Source organism: Anoplopoma fimbria, chromosome 5 (genome assembly GCF_027596085.1).
Source record: "Anoplopoma fimbria isolate UVic2021 breed Golden Eagle Sablefish chromosome 5, Afim_UVic_2022, whole genome shotgun sequence".
NCBI lineage: Eukaryota > Metazoa > Chordata > Actinopteri > Perciformes > Anoplopomatidae > Anoplopoma > Anoplopoma fimbria.
In genome coordinates, this window is record NC_072453.1 from 6,584,188 (window position 1) to 6,607,054 (window position 22,867).

At 40.9% G+C, this 22,867-nt stretch overlaps 2 protein-coding genes across 2 annotated transcripts; one reads left to right on the forward strand and one right to left on the reverse strand.

Moving 5' to 3' along the window:
- Positions 1–84: 84 nt before the first annotated feature.
- On the forward strand, positions 85–22,843 carry ift140 (intraflagellar transport 140 homolog (Chlamydomonas)). Its single transcript, XM_054598668.1, has 29 exons — positions 85–237; positions 366–587; positions 855–976; positions 1,113–1,243; positions 1,693–1,868; positions 1,946–2,037; positions 2,115–2,221; positions 2,416–2,558; positions 2,646–2,849; positions 3,137–3,209; positions 3,366–3,457; positions 3,674–3,801; positions 3,965–4,082; positions 4,228–4,349; positions 4,447–4,582; positions 4,802–4,933; positions 5,533–5,771; positions 17,191–17,368; positions 17,903–18,093; positions 18,195–18,290; positions 18,388–18,520; positions 18,701–18,844; positions 19,050–19,178; positions 19,368–19,550; positions 19,653–19,856; positions 20,060–20,272; positions 20,557–20,723; positions 20,834–20,975; positions 21,134–22,843. The coding sequence occupies exons 1-29, from the start codon at positions 91–93 to the stop codon at positions 21,311–21,313; spliced, it is 4,344 nt and encodes a 1,447-aa protein (XP_054454643.1). The 5' UTR covers positions 85–90; the 3' UTR covers positions 21,314–22,843.
- Positions 7,020–16,250, reverse strand: tmem204 (transmembrane protein 204). Its single transcript, XM_054598675.1, has 3 exons — positions 15,058–16,250; positions 14,130–14,285; positions 7,020–9,581 (listed from the first exon to the last, which is right to left on the reverse strand). Exons 1-3 carry the CDS (start codon positions 15,335–15,337, stop codon positions 9,337–9,339), a joined length of 681 nt encoding a protein of 226 aa, XP_054454650.1. The 5' UTR covers positions 15,338–16,250; the 3' UTR covers positions 7,020–9,336.
- Positions 22,844–22,867: the final 24 nt, after the last annotated feature.

Sequence of the window (22,867 nt, forward strand, 5' to 3'; positions counted from 1 at the left end):
CATCGAATACAATACAACCTGAATAACCATATTGAAAGTTGGACCCATCCCCTGTTTCTTCTTCGTTATTCAGAGAGGAGCAGTGGGGACATGGCGGTGTATTTTGACCACCGTATCGAGGCCCCTGAAAGCAGCAATGTGCCCTCTAAGTTGACCTGGCACCCAGCTCTTCCTGTACTGGCTGTGGCCTCTAGCAGCCCCACAACTGGAGGCAATGTAGACCTCTACCTGCAGCAGGTAAACACTGGGCTTTGCTAATGATCACTGATACAGAAAGAAGAAAAAAATGTTGTATCCATCTGTGAATATTCTAAATTACAGCATACCTAACAAAGTCTGTATACTTTATCCCTGTCCGTATCCAGGGAGAGTATGTGGATAGCTGCCATTTAGAGCGTCCTCTCCAGACCACAGTGCTGCGCTGGCATCCAACAAAGCCAGTGTTAGCACTAGGCTGGGAGAATGGAGAGGTAGTGCTTCTGACACACCCCTCTGGAGATCAAACAGTCCTTCCCAGCACACATACAGCCTGCATCACACTTCTGGAGTGGAGTAGCTCTGGCAGCCGCTTAGTAACTGGTGATCAGGTGAGTGTATTGCATTGACTGTATACAGAGACACTTTGGTTCATATATACTGTACATGTCATATCAACATACTTTTGCAATCATGGCCTGCTAGGCCTGATTTTTCATACATGATAAACATGCATTTTTCTGAGAACACTGTAACCAGGGTCCGATAACCAACATGGTATAATTGGCACAGCGTGTGCAGATGAAATCTGAAAACATTTAAACTTCCCATTTGTTCCTATAGAACCACATAAATATAGTGTAATTATTTAATGACAGACTGGATCGCTAGCAGTCTGGAAGGTAGATGCTAGAGGGAGACTTCAAGGAAACCATCTTGTGAAGCATGAGTACAACAAACCTCTAACTTGCTGCATCTTCAGACCGGCCTCGCCTGGGGAGTAAGTAAACAGGACACAATGCTCAGAGTTAGTTATTCTTCTTGGCAGTGAGATAATATTGAAAACATTGTGATATCGATAGGCCCCATTGATCTAAATGCTTCATGCTGATAGTAGAACCTAACTTATGTTACAGCGATGTGGCAAAGCTAGCCCGGGCATCAGTTAGTGGAGATGAGAGTGCTCTGGACATGTTCAGCTGGAAGGGAGCACCTCTCAAGATGGGCCCACAGGAGGGACTTGCATTCTACGTCAGCACTGCAGATGGTAAGAGTTTGTTTTTGTTGTCCTTTTGTGTGCAGCATTTTAAGTATATTGCTGTCATAAAGTATTATTCTACCACAGTGAGTTAGTTTACTTAAAGCAACAATGTGTAGCTCATGACTTTTACAATCTCTATCTGTGATCAATGATTTTTAGCAATGACCTTTCTATAATACAGCTCATAATCTCTTTGTGAGAATGGCTTACCATGCTGGTTACTTGCTTGTAGCACTGTGCTCCAGCTAAGCCATATCAACCTCATTTGCTGCATTTCAGTTCAAGAAAAAAAATCGTCCACTTTAGCAGTTTTTCCATAAAGTTACATTTTTTAAATGCATAACAAAGTATTGTTTTGAACAACATCACATCAGATAACTGCAAAATACAATAATGTTGTGCTTTGAGGCAATCCTACTTTTTAAATATTTAACCCTGTGTACCTTGTATAATAGGTAAGGTCCACAGTGTGGATGAGCATTGTAAGACGAGCATGCTTCTCAGTGTGGAGGGCGCAATCAAGAAACTGCTTTTTCTTGATAAAAGAGAGGTACTTGCTGTGATAACAGAGACCCTGATGTTGTCACAGTACACTCTTGGACCCGAGGGAGGAGCCCAGGAATTTATGAAGGTATACAAAAATCTTTCAAGATACCATTTATTTTCCTTATGGTCAGTTTCTTTTGTAATCATGTTTTTTCATGACAGGTGAAGTTGAGCAGCAAGACTGGGCAGAATGTAGACATTGTCTGGACAGAGAACTGCCTCCTTATCACAGCAACAGGGGAACAGGTCATCAGGTCAGTGTACACAAATACTGTTTGTGCACACAAACTTTACATTCTAATTTTGAACTTGAATATCTGTCATTTTTTAGGTTGTGGGACCTGGACGGAGACGATAACTATGTTTTGTCCCTCAACGAGACTCTGGGGTTTGAGAGAGGAGAGATGATCAACTGTGTTGCATACTGTGCAGCAAAAGGTAACAACAAACTGCATTTTCCTTCCTTTATGGGAACAGTAGAAAGTGCTGGGTTTTTTCTTCACATTCCTATGGATGTGGTAGTCAAGATTTTTTTTTTCATAATAACACATAATCAATCCCCTTAATACTACAATGCACAGTACAACTCATAAAACCTCATTGTTTTTGTATAATGTTTTTGGCCACCCCAGAAATCTTGGCAGCTGGTACCAGCCAAGGCCGCATAGCAATGTGGAAGATGGTGGTGCAGCTAGGTGGCATCAGAGGTGATACCAAGGCCCAGTGGAAGCTACAGACACCCACAGAAATAGAAGGAAATGTCGTTCAGCTACAGGTACTGTCCAGTGTTTATCAGCACATAAAAATAAGTATATATTTTTAGTATTACGCTGGTAAAGTTTACTCAGATCTTCCATTTCAGTGGGGCTCGAGCCTGAATCTGCTGGCGGCCAACAATTCGAACACAGTGCGGATTCTGTGTGAGCATGTGATGTCAGCCCATTTCAGCCAGCAGGTGGCAGCAGTGCAGCTCACTCCAACCCAGCTCAGCATCACTATGTTCACCACAGGAGTGTACCTTGCTCTGCAGTCTGAAATGCATATCAAAGGAGTTTGTGTTACTAAGGCAAGTCTCTGTACTTATGTAGAATTTATGGGGATCTATTGGCAAAAATGGAATATAATATCATAATTTATATAGCTACATACAGGAAATCTTCAGGGAGTCCGCCATGTTTCTACATTAGCCTGGAACGGATAAATCAAACACTGGCTCCAGATAGGATCTTTTTTTTGCAACACATTGGACTTTTAAGAAAAGACAATGAGTACATCTACAAAGGTTTTCTCATGGAGAAAGTAAAAAATGTAATTGAAATTATTGTAACTGGATCGGTGTTGTCATTCCAACAGGACTCAGTGACAGTCTGGAGTGGCAAGCAGGTCACTATGTATGAGCTCTCAGGGACAGTTCTTCGCAATACAGGTACAAGACTGAAGTCTACATTTCATAGATGTGACTTTTTAGAAACTGCACGTATTCCGATGTTCCTCATTCACTGCCTTCATTTTTAAACTTGTGCCTTTCTCCTTCATTTTTCAAAACTTTCTTTTTCCACCCCCCCTCTTGCTGATTGCCCAGGATCCTTTCCATGTGACTCCCATGTCGTAGCTGTACATGATGAGAACCTCTACACGGTGGAACCTAACAGGGTCCAGATTCGTACTCCACAGGTCTGTTGTCCCACCCTGGAACCTACTATCCAATATTCACTAAACACAGAGATGAGACAAATGTTTGAGCGTGCATTTTATAAACGCAAACTTGGTGTTGCTGTCTTACTGCTGAATTAGAATTTATTTGAAATGAGCTTAAAGAAAAATGAATGTTATGTTTGTCACTATAAACTAGTTATTTGTCGATGACATATTTTTAAATCCCTTCTTTAGGGCACCGTAAAGCAACTGCTGACTTTTTCCAAGGCGGAGGGCAATCCTGTACTACTCAGTGTGTGTCAGTCTTACCTTGTGGTGGGCACAGACACAGCACACATTAGAGTATTTGACCTCTCACGAAGGTAATTAATGTTAATGAGGATGTTGGTATTACTTCCATAAAAAAAGTAGTAAAAAGAAAGCCAGTTAACTTCCATGTATTGTACATTTCTGTTCATTGACTACTTCTATGGTCCAACTACTTTTTTTGTCCAACAATGGCAATCCTAATATCTGTCTTTATAGAGATGCCAAAGCTCACTGCAGTGCTAAGAACCTGGCGGACCAGATTGCTAATCTGGGAGCCGTCAAATCAGTCAAATGTAACGCCAACGGCAGCCAAGTCAGCATTCTAATCTCTCAGGTGAATGACCAACAAACAACAGTCACCCTTTCCTTTATATTTATTTTTGAGAGTCAATACTTATTCAATTTTTCAGTATCTTAAAATGTGACCATTTCATGTGAATATTTCTCTTAACTGAACTGGTTGTAACTCTTCCTCTTAGGTTAATGGGCGACCGGATCACAAAGTGTACTTTTATGACGTTGAGATGGACACTGTGACACACTTTGACTTCTTCGTTGGCCGACCGTCCAGTGGTATCTCACAGCCAGAGGAAAGTGAAAGGTAGCTGATGTAGCTTATTACTTTATTTGGATTATTCCCGTGTAGAGTTTCCTCCTCCTGGTTGTCTAATATTGTACATGACTGTTCTGTGTTCCAGGCAACAGTTTCAGGGGACAGAGCTCAGTGGTCGCTGCCCTGTATCTCACTTCTGGGATGAGAGTGAACCTCGTCTTTTTGTTTGTGAGACTGTGCCGATCAGTTCTGAATCCTCATCAACTAATTTCTATGATACGGTAAAGACTGCTCCTTAACATTGAAATAGTCCTGAACAGCTCTATGAGCAAATCATGGCGCACACTGGTGGTTTTGACTTCCATCGGGACTACTGGTGCTAAAAAAGAATATACCAAAAGGCATATGTTTGTGCATTCTTAGATGATTGATGATGATTTGAATAAATGCATAGTCAATTTTAAGTAGTTTGACAGTGTTTTGCCCTTCTTTTTTCTCAGACTGACGTGTCGGTAGTGACACTCTTCTGTACCCAAGAGCATGGGCTCCTCCTACAGGACTGCTACCCTAAACCTTCAGGCCTGCAGGCGCTCCTTGCTCTGGATGTGCCCTACTATTATTTCAGCTGCAAGGTGAGGAACGAGAACACTCTGTTCTGCTCATTTGTTGTCTCTGTAGTGGATTGTTTTTTTTATCTTGCAGCATCTGGAAAGTTGTTCACTGGCTGTTTCAAATCTTCAGTTTTCTTAATCAAAGTCCCTGTGTTTTTGTTTGCACCATCACTAATCTTATTTGAAACTCACACTGTGTGTTTGGTTTTACACACCCAAAGCTATTATTTCGGAGGGGGGGTGTCTTTCTACCAGAAGTAAGTGTCTGTCCCTTACAGTTCGTTCAGAAAGCTTACGTATTTTGACTCCCAACAACTGTGGTTGTGTATGTTTGTGCTGCATTTCTTACAATATTTAAGTACTGGCTCTCCAAGATCAGCTGGGTCCAGTTCCCATCCACCGTGTCTTGATGTATAGATTTGTTCTGTGATGCTTTGTCGTTTGGTTTTGCCCTGCTACTTATCCATTCCCAAAACCCATGTTTCTCCATTTTGCAATTTAAAGTTGTTTAACTAGTTATGATCATACCTCACAGGGTTCTACATTTATTTACTAGCTGTGAATCACATGTTTACCAAACCGTAACACCATGTTTTCCCACCTGGTGTACCCTTCCTCAGCCCGGTGAGAGAGATCCATCAGAGATTTCAGCCACAACATCAGCACCTCCACAGCAGACCCTGCCATCAAGTGGTTCAGCTTCCCAGTTCCCACATATGGTGTCCAGACGAGCTCTCAGAGACTTTGTGGGCCTGGAGAACTGTGAGAAGGCAACTCGAGACGCCATGCTCAACTTCAGCTTCTACCTGACCATCGGCGATATGGACGAAGCCTTCAAATCTATCAAGCTCATCAAGAGGTAAGGCATCAGTGTAAAGGTGTCGGCTCAAAGAGAGGGGAGGTGCAGGATGGCATGCCCTTGTTCGATGGCTGTAATCACTTCCCCCTGCAGCCCTTCCCACAGAAGCTTTAGTTCAAAGGCTCAGCAGAGGCCATAGGGATAGCATTGTTGCTATAACCTTGCCTCTTCTCAGAATCCTCTACAATAGTTTGCAGTCGGAGAGCTGAAACTAATTGCTTTTGACTTACATTGAGAATGTGGCATTGTTGCCGCTTGCTTTTCCACACCCCTCGTGTCATTCAACACCTTCGACTGTAGAGGTCAACATGGAGGAAAACTACCACAAATGTGTTGTCTTATCCCTAAGTAATACAAACAAAGCAGGCACTTGTGAGGTGGGAGAAAAAAAAAAATTACGACACCACAGTATTTGTCTTTGGAAAAGTGTGCAGATTTAAATACTGTATATGCAGAATTCCAGAATATATCAAATTAAACCGGCAGTGTATTATATCATGATGCTATGATCAAATCAGCTCCACCAGAGAATTACTTTTATTTGTTTATCGAGAGAACATGAAATATTATTTTAAACACAGGACATGATTAAGGACTTTTTCTGTGTCTGTGCTTAGGGAAGGAACTCTTGAAATGTGTACATAGGCTATGCGACTGTTTCTGTTACTGTGCGGGTGTGTTCAGAGGGGATGTACTTTTCTAAACACACTGACTTACACACACACACAAAATCCCACATACACACACATACACATTAGGTCCCCCTTGCCAGCTTGGTCCAAAAGGAGTGCCTTTCCCATTCTTGCAAACATTGAATCAGGTCACTAAAAGGATGTGCGTGTCTGTTCCTGTGTGTGTTGGGGAAACGTATGTGATTTCAGAACAGATTTGATAATATCTTTAGCAGAATACGTGATTCAGGGCACTCTGTCTGAAATCTGCTGTAGTATTGCTTTGGCACGTACAAATATAACACAAATAGGAAAATAGCTTAAAAATAAATAAATGGGAAGATATCACACTGGCCGGATATTCCAGAGTGTTTAATAGGCATGATGACAGCTTTACTAAGTTCCTCATTGATGGCTATTTTTACTGCTGCTTCTTTTTCTTTTTTAAAGATCGGCATTGTGCTTGATTCCCGTATATCTCCACCCACAGGAATATGCATTTCCTGCAGCAAAAACCTGTACCTTCTGGGACTTGTCTCAATGATGCCGATCTTTGAATTGACAAAGACTCTCATACTTGAGTCAGAGACCGGCTCGCCATCCAGGAGTCAAGTTTATTTCATCGAATACATGGAGCCTCATCCATAGATGTTTTGAATCAAGTAGGAAAATGATCTAAGTAATAAGTCACTTAATTCAAAACACATCATCTCAGCATGAAAGTCCCTCTGCCTCCCAAAACAACATGTCAGATAGGTTGGAATGTCTTTATTCAGTCCAGACTGTGCTACTTCCTCTCATTCATGTTGTCCTTGACTTTAGGTGACATGCTACAGGGTTATCTGCTACATGAATGCAAGCCTTCTCGAACTGTCTATTTGACACTGTATTTGCCATTTGAAAGCAAAACACCCCCTTTCCATCAGGAACAAAAACACCCAAGGAAGTATTCAGGAGTGAAGCAGAGACCGATGGATCATAATTAACTGAGGAACATGTGACCCTCATGCTCTCAGTTTATGCCATTTGTCATAGGAAATGTAACTCACTGCATGAACCCATTACGGTTCTTCACCACTGTTAGTCTGTCATTCTTCTAAGAAGTTATTCCCGTTCCCTGAAGCAAACACTAGAATTTGAATTGTACAAAAAGTAGATAACTATATTTATCTTCACAGAGGATAGGAGTGTTTCTGTCATCCTTAACCCGACAGGTTTGGGTCAGTTTTTCATTTTTGGTAATGGAATTTTATTTTATTTTACCAGTCTAATCCCAGATGATTACTGATGATTATTCTAGTGTTCTAGCGGTAAAACACAAAACCTAAAGCAATATACAGTATGTGCAGCACTTTTTCTTATACTTTACTGTGCTATAGATGATGTGATTTATGGTCATATGATCTCTTAACAAATCTTGAGGGAGGTTCATTTTTTACCTTGCTCACTCACTACTATTTTCTTGAGCTTTCAGTCATATCTCACAGCCCTCTTCGGGGGAATATATGTAATCCACTTGTTATCATGTGACATAAGTTCTGTACATAGTACTGTACTTAGGTCACATAATAACACCTGAGCAAATTCTAGTCGCTGAATAAGTCTGTAATATATGGTCAAACGCTCCAGAAAGAAAGTTAGTAAGTGAACCTTGAGTTAAGAATATCACAGATACAATTATGTTGCTTAAGGTTAAATTTATACAAATAAGTATTAAATATCTGTCATTACAAATTTTCAAATTAATTAAGTTCTGTGTTGTCCATTTGTCAGGTGTGGTGTTGGACACCAAACAGCAGAAACAACAACAACCAATGTGTTTGAATATTTACCAATAAATTTATTGAATTTAAATGATATATTACTATTTTAATGTGCCCCTATGTATGGCGATATGGAAGACCCGCTGATAGCCTGGAGCTCTTTGCAGAAGTATGATATGGTCACAATAATACTACTACTAATGATAGCACTATTCCTTATACCAACATATTATATTAATTTTAGTATACAGTATGTACCACAAGCGAGCAGAGTTTTGTATGGAAGGCATCATTTCAAAATGCGCTTTGATATCTGCATGTCATTTCAAAATGCAGTGCACTTTGCCAAAACATTGGTTACCATCAATTTAACAAATACTGCTTAAAAAAATCACTTCAATAGATTCATTGGGAGTTAGTTTGTATTTTTATATCTTCCATTCTTCAAACGTAAAAATTTGAATGTGACACATTCAGAGAGAGTAAGAATATTACCTCACCACATTGTCTGTTTTAAAATTAAATATTGTCACTGATTTGGGTAAGCCAAATCAAAAATGTTTGACAGACTCTTCTGCTTTTACCTTGTTAGTTTACCTACTTACTTGCAACATATATCATTAATATTCATATGTATTAAATCTATAATAAGCTTTAAAAGGATGAAAACAAATATGAGGTATTCCGGTAATACATTTTCAACATCTTTCATAATTTCCAATTTATAATTATACAGGAGGCCATTTAATAAGTGCACATATAATAAAATAGGTCAAGTTCCAGCTTGATCTTTTCATGAGCAGGTTGTTTGATTTAAGACATCCCTCGTCCAAAATTCATATTTCGCCACAAATGAGCTCACTCTAGCATGAATAAATGAATCATCATACATTTTTGAATATGTTTGGAAGCTTAGGGTTGACTTAATACATCAATTTGACTTTGTGCCCTGAGCAGCATTATAATTCTGATATCATTGTTTATGTTTGGAGAAAAATAGTTTTACAATTGCAGTACATGTTAGTCCAGCTTTTAGAGCCACAGGAATGCCCTTCTTTCTTGAGAGTCCCACTGGAGGCTCCTAGCTGGAGTAAAACATGAAAAAGTTTAGAGCACAGTCTTTGTAGTGGCTCAACAAGGTGACTCCACGTAGTCGTTGTCCAGGCGTGGATGGAAAGGTGATGCCAGTGAGCGACTGATGATTATAACTCGAGGTGCAAGGCAGTCATCGCGGCGATGTAAAATGTTCCAGATGAGCATGGCTGCAGCCATCGTGGCCAGCAGGCAAGCAGCAATATCCAAGTAGCAGGAGTAGGACAGGTGTGTGTAGGGCCCGATCCTGTAGAAGGTCACAAGTCCAATCACCAGCACAAAACCTGTAGCATCGAGAAAAAAGGCTTCGGTTAGTAAAAACGCACTCCCATTCTCATTTAGCAACATGTCGTTTTAAAGTGGGGTTCCAGTTAAATGTATTTATTGAATGTTTGGCCACAGAAAAGAAAATGTTCCTCAGGCACTCTTAGGCAGAGCAAGTATAAAATGTTCTGAATAATAATCTCTTTTCTTTCACTATGTATGTACTTAACTCGTTTTAATTTAGTATTTTTTTGATATTCGGAAAGAGTGTGTGGACGGTAAACCTAAAGTGTCTTTTTGAAATCCCACATGCTCAAATGTGGACTTCCATCCCTGTAGCCTTGTATTTCACAGTTCAGCGGGAGCTCTGTGTGGGGCCTTTGAATTTGAAAATCTGCTTCCTCCAAGGAAGAACTTCTGAGATCTCGAGATCAAAGTTCTCAATGGCTTAAAAATATCAGAGCATGAATATATGTGCGGAAAAGCCTTTGAGATGTTTTATCTCCTGATTTCTTTGATTCACAGTGACTCATGCAATGAGGAACTGCTGTTTGCATGCGAAGGTAAAAAAGCCACAGCCTTCAATTCCATGCTGTTTCATTGTTCTTTACTTTGTTTTTTATCAGCGTTATCTTTGGAAAGGTATTCATTGTCTCTAAAGCCCACACCTTTTTCTCATTCTTTAAAGGTGTGTATGAAAGCCCACAACAATCGGTGCTATTCAAGTATCCTTAAGTCAATCCCTCATTTACCGCATTCAAGTATGGTCTGAAGCCATGATCCAATAGTTCAACAATAATAGGTATCTGAAAACCTGCCCCATTCACAGTGGTATAAATACAGGCACCAAAAATAATCACTGGAAATATGGATGTTGGTGCTTTAGGATATGAATCAGTCAGTTTCCTGAAAGAATCAGCAGCACAAAGGGGGGAGTTCATTTGTATTTCTTGTTCTACGTCTACGGTGAGATGGCTGTCATTGTTTTATTTTCAGGATGTGGATAATGGTGTCTGTGTATCATTGCGTGTCTACCACCGCATATACACATAAGAATGCAACTGTTTGCTCAATGTGTTCATGTTCAACCCGTCTGGATCCAAGAAAATGAATAATCTCCTGTCCAGGTTCCAGCCAGGGTGGGCTGTGTGAACCTCTTTTTTTGGCAGAGACTTATCTCTCAAACTTCCTTCCCCTTCTTCCTCTTTCCATCCTTCCTTCCTTCCCTCCTCTCCACACCCGAAGCTTCGCGGTTGATATATTTGCTAGACATTTGACATGATCTGTCACAGAGAAAGTCTTATCTTAAGGCCAGGTTGTGGACATTCATTTAGCTGGTTTGCTTTCCATCCATATAGACATGTCTTGGTTTATTCTTAAAGGGACATACTTGATTAAAGCTATTAGTCTGCCTGTGAGTCTTGCTCAAACCTTTATCACTCCCTTATCATCATGAGTCTATTGAGACACAAATTTCAGGGAAAGGTGTGATTTCTTCCTGATTTAACAAGATCCGAAATGAGCCCAACAGTTGCCATTCCTCAAAATCAAAAGAAATGATAATGTGTGTCTCAGAGGGACATGACCTGCTGCCATGACTTTTGACATGTTAGAGCTGTGTCCATTCAGAAAACACATTCCAAAGTGAATGGAGCTGGATTTCGTTATTCCACAGTCTGCTTGCAATAGCTGAGAATTTTGGCACGTCTGAAATGAAAACATTCCTGAGAAAGAGAAAGAGATGGATTGGTAAAATATCTCCATTCATTCAGAGCTAAAGCCCATTCACTGACTCCGTGGGGGAGGTTGAAAGTAGGAATGGGGTATAAATTGACTGAATGGTGAAAAGAAACTGTCTACATTTGGAAAATGAGGCTCCTTTACTTGGATATTTAGTAAAGGAAAGGCATTATTAACTTATTTCTGCAGCCCAGGTTCTTTTAAAAATCATTTTTTCCTTATTTAAGACGACTACTAACTTCAATTATTGATGAAAGTGACATTATTTGTTCTATTAATCGATACATTTTTAAATAGTAAAATATTTTTTTCAAAAGCCTAAGTCATGTTGTATTGTCCGACAACAAAATATTCAGTTTACTATCAGTCAAAGACAAAGAAAGACATGAGACAAAGAAAACAGCACATGTGAGAAGCTGGCAGTGTTATTAACCAATCTAGATTTGTCTCTAGAGACGGCAATGTCAGTCTGTTAGTCCACCACTTTCTCCTAGAAATAAATATCTATCCATTATAACTATTGGATAGAATTCCATAAAATTTTATATAGTTATTCATGGTGTCCAAAGAATTAATTGCGATGCCTTTTGTGATCCCCTGACTTTTCATCTAGCACCACCATGGAGTTGACCTTTTTTTGAGAGAAATGTCTTAAAATCTATGGGATTATTTGCCAAGAAACTAACCCAGGCATATATGATGTGTAATAACTTATCATCTACTTCAATCACCAGGGTAAAAATGTATTTGTCCAATTCTTTGGTTTTCTCTCAAAGCCGTTAGTGTGACTTTAGAATCATCAGTTATTAAAACAGTTGCAAATTATTATTTTGATGATTGACTTAATTGAATAATTCACTAATAGTTTTAAATTAATCTTCTAAATTCATGTTTACCTTAGTTTGTCAGTCTTGCCTTTAGAAAAAAATATGTGCTCATTTCTGATGAAAACTGCCTGTTATGGTAAAAAGTCCTAGTTAATGGCCCTTGAGTATAAATAGTTTTCTCTATTCTTGCATACGTCTGTATTTTATTAAAACTCCCAAATAATATCAAAGTTAAATATATAGAGACACCACAATGACAAGCATAGGAACGAAATGACATAAGACTTATTTTCACTCATTCCTCTCAGATTGTCCACATATTGCCGAATATATTTTTTTATCTTTTGAACTCCTAATTATACTCGTCTCCTGAGTATTCTGTTGGTGATACATGTCATCTTATGACTCATAAGCTTTATTGGCCATATATGGTAAAAGAGAGTAAGATTTGTTTGATGCCGCTTTTCCAGGGAACTTTACTATTTTTAGATGTCAGGGAAATAGGAGTGTTCTGTGTATTGCTTTTTAGACTTTGTCACTATTGTTACTAACGCCAAGATTTTCAGACAGTCTCAAAGGTAATCATAGGTCATGTTATCTTAACAGCTAGAAACATGTTGGTGATAATGATTTATGTTTAATTTGCCATTGTCTTAGCTAATCAAGATTTGGTGAGATCACCGGTCCCTGAGATTTGGGTGGTGGTCTTGTCTAATATTGGAAAATACTGCAAAGCTGGGTGGGTTTCAATCCTCTTGCCAAGGTCTTCAGATAAAAGCCCTCAACCCTGCTGTCACGTGTGCCGAAGACGCTAACTATAAAGAGGAGATTCTTTATTTGCCGCTGATCTAAGACATTTTGTAAACACCGACATAAAAGCCAGGCCAGCTTATCTAGACAGAGGCAATTCCCACCCTGCTGTCGTGTGTACCATAGGACATTTCTGTACCAAAACACACTATAAACACACAATCACACCACCAACACACAGACCTACATGCACACAATCCCTCCTGCCAGTGCACACACAAACACGCAGTCCCTGTTGAAACTGTCTTTCCCGTCCATTCCCCCCTCCCCTCGTTTTCCTTCTTCGGCTCTGGGGTTTGCATAACAGGTAGTCACAGACATTTCCTCGTCCTGAGCAGGGATATCCTGGCGCCCGACAGTCGCTCCCTGGCTCACTGCAGCTCTGGCCCATGGACTCCGGGACTAGGACTAAATTTAGACCCAGACCCCCTTCATGCCACTCTGCCATAAAGCTACCAACCAGCTGAGCGATCACTGCACACAAAACAACACTCTTCCTCAGCAGGGGCACTGGTACAGGCCATACCAGCCAGATCTTGATGTGGCACAGTTGGAAGGATAGATGGGTACTGGGTGGGGAGGAGGGGGTTTGTTGCCATGACTGCGTTAAGTTATTTCCCATGATAATTAATTGTGAGGATGGGCCCCCTTTCTGTTCTCTGGTTTCCTAGTTTCCCCTATCTATTTTCTAACATCCTTCTGCTGGTCAGTTGTTTTATTTAGTTTATTTATACTTCTTTCTCTGTGCACCTAAATCAGAAACCCTGCTGTCACATTTTACCCACATTATCTACATTTACCATGGATGTGGACTTACATTAAGTAAACAGATTGTCGAGCAGCCATTTCCGCTAAAATCCATGGTTTATTTTTTAATGAGTAAACTCAAAGCAAGAGGTGTGCTGCCTTTTGCTTTTGTCTGAAAGTTTTCACAGTGTCTTTCTGCTGGTCTTTAGCGTTAGACAGTCAGCCAGTCTAGCTCCCCCTGTGCTTTTGTCCCCTCTCTTTGGCACTCTACCAGAAAGAAAGTGAACCTTGCCCTGCAGCATCTGGATTTCTCTCTTTCATTGTGATGTTGTGTGCATAGTTTGTTGCATAGAATGATATTTAGCATTACCATCAGGCGTGCTTTTCTGAGGTTTGTTTTCCTGTTGATGCAAACGGACAAGTTGTAGAAACGCTGGTACTCACTGGCTAGCTGGAAGAGTGCAGCAATGGCCTCCTCCCACCACTGGGATTCCTGTGAGATGAAGGGCAGCTCCATCAGGCCAAGAAGGAAGATTAGCTGACCGGCAGTCAAGGCCACCGTAGCCATCAGGTTACATGCCCGCATCATGTCAAACTGCACTTAAGAGAGAAGAAGAAGAGCCGTGTCATTTTTCCTGCATTAACTGGACCTGCATGATAAAGTTAGGTTGGTCTAAATCAGAGGTCTTGATCTTTATGGGGTAATACAGTATACATCTGCAGCATGGTGACATTGAAACGATTAAAGTTTTATCATGAATGGTCACCACGTCTTTGTCTAACGTTAGTTGGCAGCGCTGCCCATTGTGCCCAAACTTTTTCTTGAATGGAAATTTCTCAATGGAGCTTATTTTAGAAAAGCAGCGCATCTTGGACTCTGACTGAAAACTCATCCAGATAGTGTTTATTCTCAATCATGCCAGCAACAGGATTGCCCATTAAAGAGATGGAATTGGCTTTAAAATGAATTACATACTATAAATGAATGGCTGGCTGCCATGTGCTGCTGTTTACACTAATACATCAGACTGCCATTGTCCGAAAGCAAAGTGCTTGGATTGGGTTTATTCCTAATGTACATCATTTGTAACCCAGTGAGTTAAAGGGGTGGTTATGGGTTTTGACATCTAGTTAATCATCTCTGACCAATCGTAAGCTCTCTTCTCCTTCTGCAGTTTTGTTTCATCTGTAAAATAACAAAATATCTACTACAACCCGACACCAGTCACAGAATTACTGAAAACTGCAGAACAACTGTTACATCTAGGATACCAACCAATTAATCAGCCAGTCTGATGAGAAAGAGATGAGTCACTTTGACACATTGTTATGACATTGTTTACTTTAAATCAAAACTAGCGTAAAAACTTACATCTGACAGTGCTGCGGGATTCTTGGTAACCTGCATAATCAGAGCCCCATCCCAGGCCTTCGCACTGCCTCTGTGTCCCCTGTCCCCTTCTCCCAGCCTGCAGATATTCGCGGCCCCGTTCCCCACCCGTGGGACACATCCTCCATAGTCCCACACTCCTTTTGCGTCCGTCCTCCAGGGCCTGCAGGACCCAGCTGGGGGTGAAGGCTGCAACATTGTTTAGGACCAGTGACAGCAGGGCTACTGCCACCGCTGCCGCCACTAGCCTCTGCACGGCCATGCGGCGCCGGACGCCCGCCACCTCTCCCCCTCCCTCGTGTTCCCCCACCGACCCTTGATCCTCCGCGGTGTCCTGCCCGCTCCCTTGCCTCTCCTCTGGGGCAGCAGCACCAGCAGTGCTCTGGGCCCCCTGGCTCCTCTCCACCTCCTCCGTCACCACCACCGCCTCCTCCTCCAGCTGTTAGCGAGTGTTGTCCCAGCTCACACGGAGGTGGAATCGGCAAGAGTTTTATCTTGAGGCTTGGCTAAAGAACATCTCCATTCATCCTCATTCAGGACTTGGTTGTTGATGCAGCAGACCCTCAGCCCTCTTCCTCAGACAGCACTGCGGGTACGCTGGGATTAATCCAACTGGCACCTTGGTCCATTCCACTGGCTCCGGCTGGCTGCAGCTTGACTCTTAGATCTTGCTCCTTGCTTGATTTTCTCCCTTTTCTCCCTTTTTTCCCTTTCTACTTTTATCTTCTCCTTTTCCTTCTACAGTGCGTTGCTTATTGCACTGGTCTGACTTCTGTGTGTGCAGCTGGATTCTCTGTGTAGGCAGAAGATTTCTTTTTTCTTCAGCACTTCACATAGCCTTTGGAAGAGTACAAATGCAAAAAAGTATAGACTCTAACAGAGTTGCTCGGAGCTGACTCGTCAGTGGCTTTACCAGTACTGTCTCTCGACTAGAAAATCCCACACTGCCTGACTGGAACATGAAGTCCTTTAACCCACCTCCTTTTGCTTCTTTCTGTCTTTCCCTCTCTCCCTTGCTCACTGATTCCCTGCAAATCCTTGAGGTCAGAGTTGATATGTGGGGGAGTTGCTGTTCGGCATAATCCAAGACATCAGTTCGCAACTGTAGCAAGCTTCAAACAGACAGCTCCCTCCTTCATGGCCACTTTAAATGTGTGTGTGTCAGTGTGTTTGTGTGAGAGAATGTCCCAAAGACCCCCTCTTAGACGTCACTGTTGTGTATTCTTTTGTCTGGAGCCCAGGGGGCGTTCGCTAAAGTCCTCTCTCTCGTGTGCAACAAACATATTGGCCGCCGCAGTCAGCCAGCAACAGGATGTGTTTCCTGAGAGGAAAAGAGGATGGGAAGAGGGGCCAAATGTGGACCTGTTCCTTCTCTTGTCTTTCCTTTTCTGTCTCTCTAGATCTTGCCGCCCTGTGTGCAGCTAGCTCTGTAGTATTCTAGCAGTCCAAGTATCTCACATTTCATTTCCAGGGTTGGTTTTCTGTGACCATATAGAGATAGATTTTGGCAGTTACAGTTACTGCTCTCCATTCCCTCCATTCCCTCGCTTATAGCAGGGCCCCTAAAGATTTGGGGTATTTCCTGTTGCCTAACTTTAATAAACAGCCGACATCTGTATCAGCTAAAGAAAGGAGGAGGGAGGTGGACGCAAATAGAGACCAGATGGCTGTGGAATCTTAAATTTGGAATAGAAGCAAAAGCGTAGGGGGTATAGGGGCTGATTTACGTCAGCAAGACCAAAGGAAAACAAAGGGAAGACAGAGGTAGAAAAGCACTCCTCTCGCTTTGTGTTAAAGTCCTGAAAACATTCTTGTGTCTCTATGTTTATTGCTATAAGCTTTTGAGTGTGCAGGAGGTCTTTTATGGACATTTCTTGTGATCCTGATATATGTTGTGATAAGACTACTGTACTAGAGGTCTGGCCAGTGAGAAAAAGGGTTTATACATTTTCTGGAAAGCTTTGTCACTATATTTACATGCATACTAAGAGTTTATGACTTCAAATGTAAGCCTAATTTAACCGTAGGTAACTGTTTTCATAGTTGAATAATAAAATACCAATGCAGTGAGAACACATTCCCCTTACAAACAAGCCATTTCTCTTTCCTCTGTAGTAAAGCGGTATGGGAAAACATGGCACGGATGTGTGTGAAAACCCGCCGGCTGGATGTGGCACGCGTGTGCCTTGGGAATATGGGAAATGCCAGAGCAGCAAAAGCACTAAAGGAGGCGGAGACTGAGCCTGAGCCAGAGGCCCAAGTGGCTATGTTGGCCATTCAGCTCGGCATGCTGGTAAGATATTCAAGAAGAGTGTATATGAGACATGTCTCACTCACGATCAGGCTAATAGATTAGCTCATGCATATTTTTCTCTGCCCCATGTACTTTAAAGGGAATGCAATTTTTTCATTCTTCTTTGTTTGGCCATAAGGTATTCTTTCATTTTAAATTGCAGCTTTTGAAATTGAAAATATGTCGGATAAAGACATGAAATGTTTATTTAGGAATTTGCATTCTGTAAGAAAATTTAAAAACGTATAGTAAAAACAGAAAAAGGGTAAAATATAGACAATGCAGTAGAAAACAATGTCATCAATAAAATCAGAAAGGCCATCACCTCACTCCAGATCCTAAAAACAAATCCAAAGGATATTTTTTCGCTTTATAAAAAAATCCCCTAAACTGTAATCCAACCTAATGCCACATCCTTTGGCTACAAATAACATGTCCTCTTTTTAGGTTGAAACAGTGCACCACATAAAGACCATGGGACTTTCCGAACCAAAGGCATTTATCTCTCCCTCATCTTTTCCTGTCGTTCAATAGGAAGATGCTGAAAAGTTGTACAAGGGCTGTCAACGCTACGACCTGCTGAACTATTTCTACCAGGCTTCTGGCCAATGGCAGCAAGCTTTGGAAACAGCCGAGAACCACGATCGCATACATCTGCGCACCACATATTACAATTATGCCAAATACCTGGAGTCCATGGGCGACAAGACCCTGGCCCTCGCATAGTAAGACAGTATATATGTTGTAGTTTTATGTCAAAGATACAGTGGTTTTTAATTGTAGTAGTAAGTATTACAAAGTGTGATTGAAAGCCTTGTTGTTACAGTTATGAGAAATCAGACACACACAGGGTCGAAGTACCCAGAATGCTCCAGGATGACACACCATCTCTAGAGATCTACGTTAACAAAATGAAAGACAAGTAAGTCCAGAGCTTCTCTTGGCGGTAAATACATTTCATACAGTACGCAGACACTAAGTAACATTTTAACATCAGTCCTATCATCTTATCTATCTAGGAACATCTATAAGTGGTGGGCCCAGTACCTGGAGAGCCAGTCAGACATGGATTCAGCGCTGCGTTTCTATGAATGCGCTCAAGATTACCTCTCTCTGGTTCGAGTCCACTGCTACATGGGGAACATTCAGAAGGTGACTCAGTTTGTATTACGGGTGTCACGTACCATTTATCATATTTTATTGAAAATAATTACATTTCACTCATTTTGGGTATTGCACACATCTTATTATATTATATATAATAGGAGCTTTTTTGATAATAATATTGAAATAGTGAGCTGTCCATAAATGTGAGAATGTAATTATTTGCAGGCATCTGAGATAGCCAATGACACAGGTGACAGGGCAGCGTCATACCACTTGGCTAGACACTATGAGGGCCATGATGATATCAAACAGGCTGTCCACTTCTACACACGAGCCCAGGCCTACAACAACGCCATACGACTTTGTAAGGTAAAGTACTCCACAGTGTACTTTTCTGCCCGTTCTTAGTTATAAAATCTCAGTAGATACCCGAATACAGGTATTTACGATTCAAGACTTTTATTGATCATAAAAATCAGTGGCAGATAAGCTGTACATTCTATATTATTGTTTATTCATTAATTGTTGCTGCTGCACTTTAAACGCTACACGTTTTTCACATATATCTTAACAGGAGAATAGTCTGGATGACCAGCTGATGAACCTGGCTCTGCTCAGTAACGCAGAGGACATGATGGAGGCTGCCTGCTACTACGAGGAGAAAGGCACCCACATGGACCGAGCTGTCGCACTCTATCACAAGGTCCCCTCATGAATGCCTGCTTTTTCTGAATGGCTTAGGTTATGTTCAGGTTGATGCATTCTAAATCATTCCACAAGGGGGCAGTACTGTAACATATATTTAATCTGAAAAATGTTGAAGGCCGAAAAGAACAGGGGCAATTTTTGTTATAGCAGTTAATTATTTTTTTTGCTGATTCCTCCGCTGTAGGCTGGTTATGTCTCCAAAGCTCTGGAGTTGGCCTTTGCCACCCAGCAGTTCTCTGCACTTCAATTGATCGCTGAGGATCTGAATGAGTACTCTGACCCAGCCCTCCTGGCACGCTGCTCTGACTTCTTCATCACACATTCCCAGTATGAAAAGGCAGTGGAGTTACTGGTAGCAGCCAAGAAGGTGACTGTTTGTGGCACATCATCACCCATACATGGAAATTTCAGTTCATGAGCCCGTACTTATATGTATCATTCTTTAATTTCTTTATGTACATGAACAAAGCACCATGAAGCCCTGGAGTTGTGTGTGAACCAGAGCTTGACCATCACAGATGAGCTGGTAGAGAGAATGGCTGTAACTGATTCAAAAGACTTGTCTGAAGATGCCCGAAAGGAGCTGCTGGAGAGGATAGCGGACTGCTGCATGCGTCAGGGCAATTATCACCTGGCCACCAAGAAATACACACAGGCGGGCAACAAGCTGAAGGTAATACTTTGGGGTGTAGTAAACACTGTATATATTCTCTGCAAGCTTAGAACATCTTACAGGTATCTGTGAGAGGACAATCTCCATCCGGTCATGATGTCATGTGGCGTCAGCACATGAGCAATACATACACAAACACATGCACATGCAAGTTAATATGCAGTGTTAAACCTTAATGTTTGGGTGTATTCTTTTCTTTTCAGGCCATGAGGGCCCTCCTCAAGTCTGGGGACACAGAGAAAATAGTGTTCTTCGCCAATGTTTGCCGTCAGAAGGATCTTTTCATCATGGCCGCCAACTACCTCCAGTCTCTGGACTGGCGCAAACATCCAGAGATCCTGAAGACAATCATTGGTTTCTACACTAAAGGCAGGGCACCAGAATTGCTGGCTGGCTTCTATGAAGCCTGTGCACAGGTAAAGCAATCTGCCATTTCATGATGTTTATTATTGGTACTTATTGGTCTGGTTATGAATTGACTACAAATATTTTGGAAGAAATCTGTTAGATTTAGAGATGTGGTCTTAAATAACATAAATTCTGTAGGATAAATGTTACCTCAAGAAAATCAATTATCAAGTTTTAATATGGAAATTCTACTTCTGGTGATATGTTATTTGTTAAAGTTGTAAAATCATTTGAGAATAATATAGACAAAAAATATATATATTTTACAATAACAATGTTTACCATTGTTAAGGTGGAGATTGATGATTACCAGAACTATGAAAAAGCTCTAGATGCTTTGACCGAGGCTTTCAAGTGCCTCTCCAAAGCAAAGGACTCTTCATCTGGACAACAGGAAGTAAGACTGGCTGACCTGCAGCATAGAGTAACGCTGATCAAGAAGTTCGTCAACGCTCGCCAGTAAGAAAATTACCCATATCTGTTCTTTTTTTTTCCTGTTTTTATTCCAAAACAGACATTTTCTTGTTGGAGGTTTTGTCAATTGTCTGACTGTGAACTTTGGTCTGCAGGTTGTATACGGAGGATGCTGGTGAGGCGGTGCGGTTATGTGAATCCTTGCTGGAGGAGCCAGAGTTGGACCCTGCTGTCAGGATAGGAGATGCATTTGGTTTTCTGGTGGAGCACCACTGTCAGCAAGGCAACTACCAAGTGGTGACTATCATTTTTTCTTTTCTTTATTAATAGAAATGACACTTTAGTATAGGAAAAAAATATGCATTCTGTCAAAGATAGTGTTAAATGTCGATTCATATTGATTTTAGGTTGATGTCTCCACATTTAAGGCTCTCCTTTCCATCTTTCTTCTCCAGGCCTACCGTAAGCTGGAGGAGCTCCAGAAGCTTCTGCCATCCCAGAACATCAAGTACTATGTGAGCCAGGCCAGCCTTGAGGCCCTGCAAAGAGAGATGGGTGTACCCATGGATCGAGGTGACAGCAGGCACAGTGTGAAGGAAGAGGATGAAGTGGAGGAGGACTTAACTGTTTCTTAAGTCCCACTGATGATTTTATTTTTTATTTTGTGAAACAATATAATATATTTTCATATATTTGGATTCTCTATTTATGTGTATGAAGAATTCATATTTTCAAGCACATGAATATGCAAGAGTCTGCACTTTCTCAGACCGGGAACGACTGTGCAGTTGGCGTCAGAGTTACCAACACAAGTCAGGTTTGTAAAAAGGAGCCCAGTAATTGGTGTGTTGATCATCATCAACACAAAGTGGACCAGCACTGTGGAGCAAAGACAAGAGATGGGAGGAGAGAACGCTAAACCAAGACCACATGAGGTTATTTAAAATCTTCCACAATCATTGAGACATGAGATGATGTCCCCTACCTCTAAAAAACAATATTTTTTACCTGCAATACATTCAGGTTTCCAGTGTGACTGAGGATGAGGTGAAGGAATCAACACAGGAGGCTCTTATTGTAGAGCTTTGATCTATTAATGGCCATGTTCACATACATTTGTACAATCTTTACATCTAATGCAGAGGTAGTGCATCCAGATACACGCTACAAACTTCTACTGAATCTTCACACAATTTTTCAAAATGTGAACTCAAGTAATCCTTAGCCTGTATGATCTGTAAAAAAAATATATAATTATTGAACGCAGCTCTTCTATTCTACCTGCCATCCTGGATTTATTTTACAGCTGCAGAATTGATGAAAACAGATTATCGCCTTTGTGCTGAATTTTAAATCTAAGTTTGGGTCTGAATGTGCTGTTTGTTATAGATCTGATAATGTGGTTTAATACATTTAGAGAAATGTATTTTTTACTAAAATAATGTATCATAATAATGTCCCCTCAGTGTCAAAATTCATATCTTTGTAAAGCATTTTTCAGCTATTTTTGATAACTCCAACATGCAAATTAATATGGTTTACAATACAATTCATTGTTCCTATACTATTGAAAAGTTACTATAATAAAAACAAAAATCTGATTAAATTGCACTCTATGGCTTGAAAGGTTTTATACCAGTAGTGGTATTCATATTTATTTATTTGTTTTGAACTGCAATAGACCATGCAGATAGTTGAAGCTGGCCAAGATAGACCTTTTCCACAGTGACAAGTCAAATGTCTTCCCTGAAAAAGGCTTACTGATCAGTTTTTATTAAGATCTCCTAGCATGTAAACCTGTAACTCCCAGGTCAGACAATAAATACCCATTATTTAAATTTAAAAATGAATTCATTATTACCACTGATGCAATTATTGAATTATTGAGTGACATATTGGCCAATCAACTTGTCGTTTCTAACTGTAGCCACAAGATGGCACTGCTATCAATGACAATATACCAACACGGCCTCTGAAGCCAAAAGTGGTAGAGGCTCAAACTTAAGAGGCTGACTTGTTTTAACAGTAAACGGCAAAATCATTCAAGCAATAAGTGAATGTATCTGTTAGAGGTTCCGATACAGTTGGTGAAAGAAAATAATGGTGAAAGTCAAAGACAACAGAGCTATCTTTTTTTTTCCTCGTTGACATTTCTACAATGGCCGTTGTGGTGCTATTCCTTGATTAAA

Bases quoted from the DNA above. Each gene is read 5' to 3' on its own strand.
- ift140 (XM_054598668.1), top strand. From the start codon at position 91: ATGGCGGTGTATTTTGACCACCGTATCGAGGCCCCTGAAAGCAGCAAT. The intron at 4,350-4,446 runs GTAGCTGATGTA...TCTGTGTTCCAG, and splicing joins CAGCCAGAGGAAAGTGAAAG to GCAACAGTTTCAGGGGACAG. The intron at 4,934-5,532 runs GTGAGGAACGAG...ACCCTTCCTCAG, and splicing joins ACTATTATTTCAGCTGCAAG to CCCGGTGAGAGAGATCCATC.
- tmem204 (XM_054598675.1), bottom strand. From the start codon at position 15,337: ATGGCCGTGCAGAGGCTAGTGGCGGCAGCGGTGGCAGTAGCCCTGCTG. The intron at 14,286-15,057 runs GTAAGTTTTTAC...TTCTCTCTTAAG, and splicing joins ATCCCGCAGCACTGTCAGAT to TGCAGTTTGACATGATGCGG. The intron at 9,582-14,129 runs GTGAGTACCAGC...TCGATGCTACAG, and splicing joins TGCACTCTTCCAGCTAGCCA to GTTTTGTGCTGGTGATTGGA.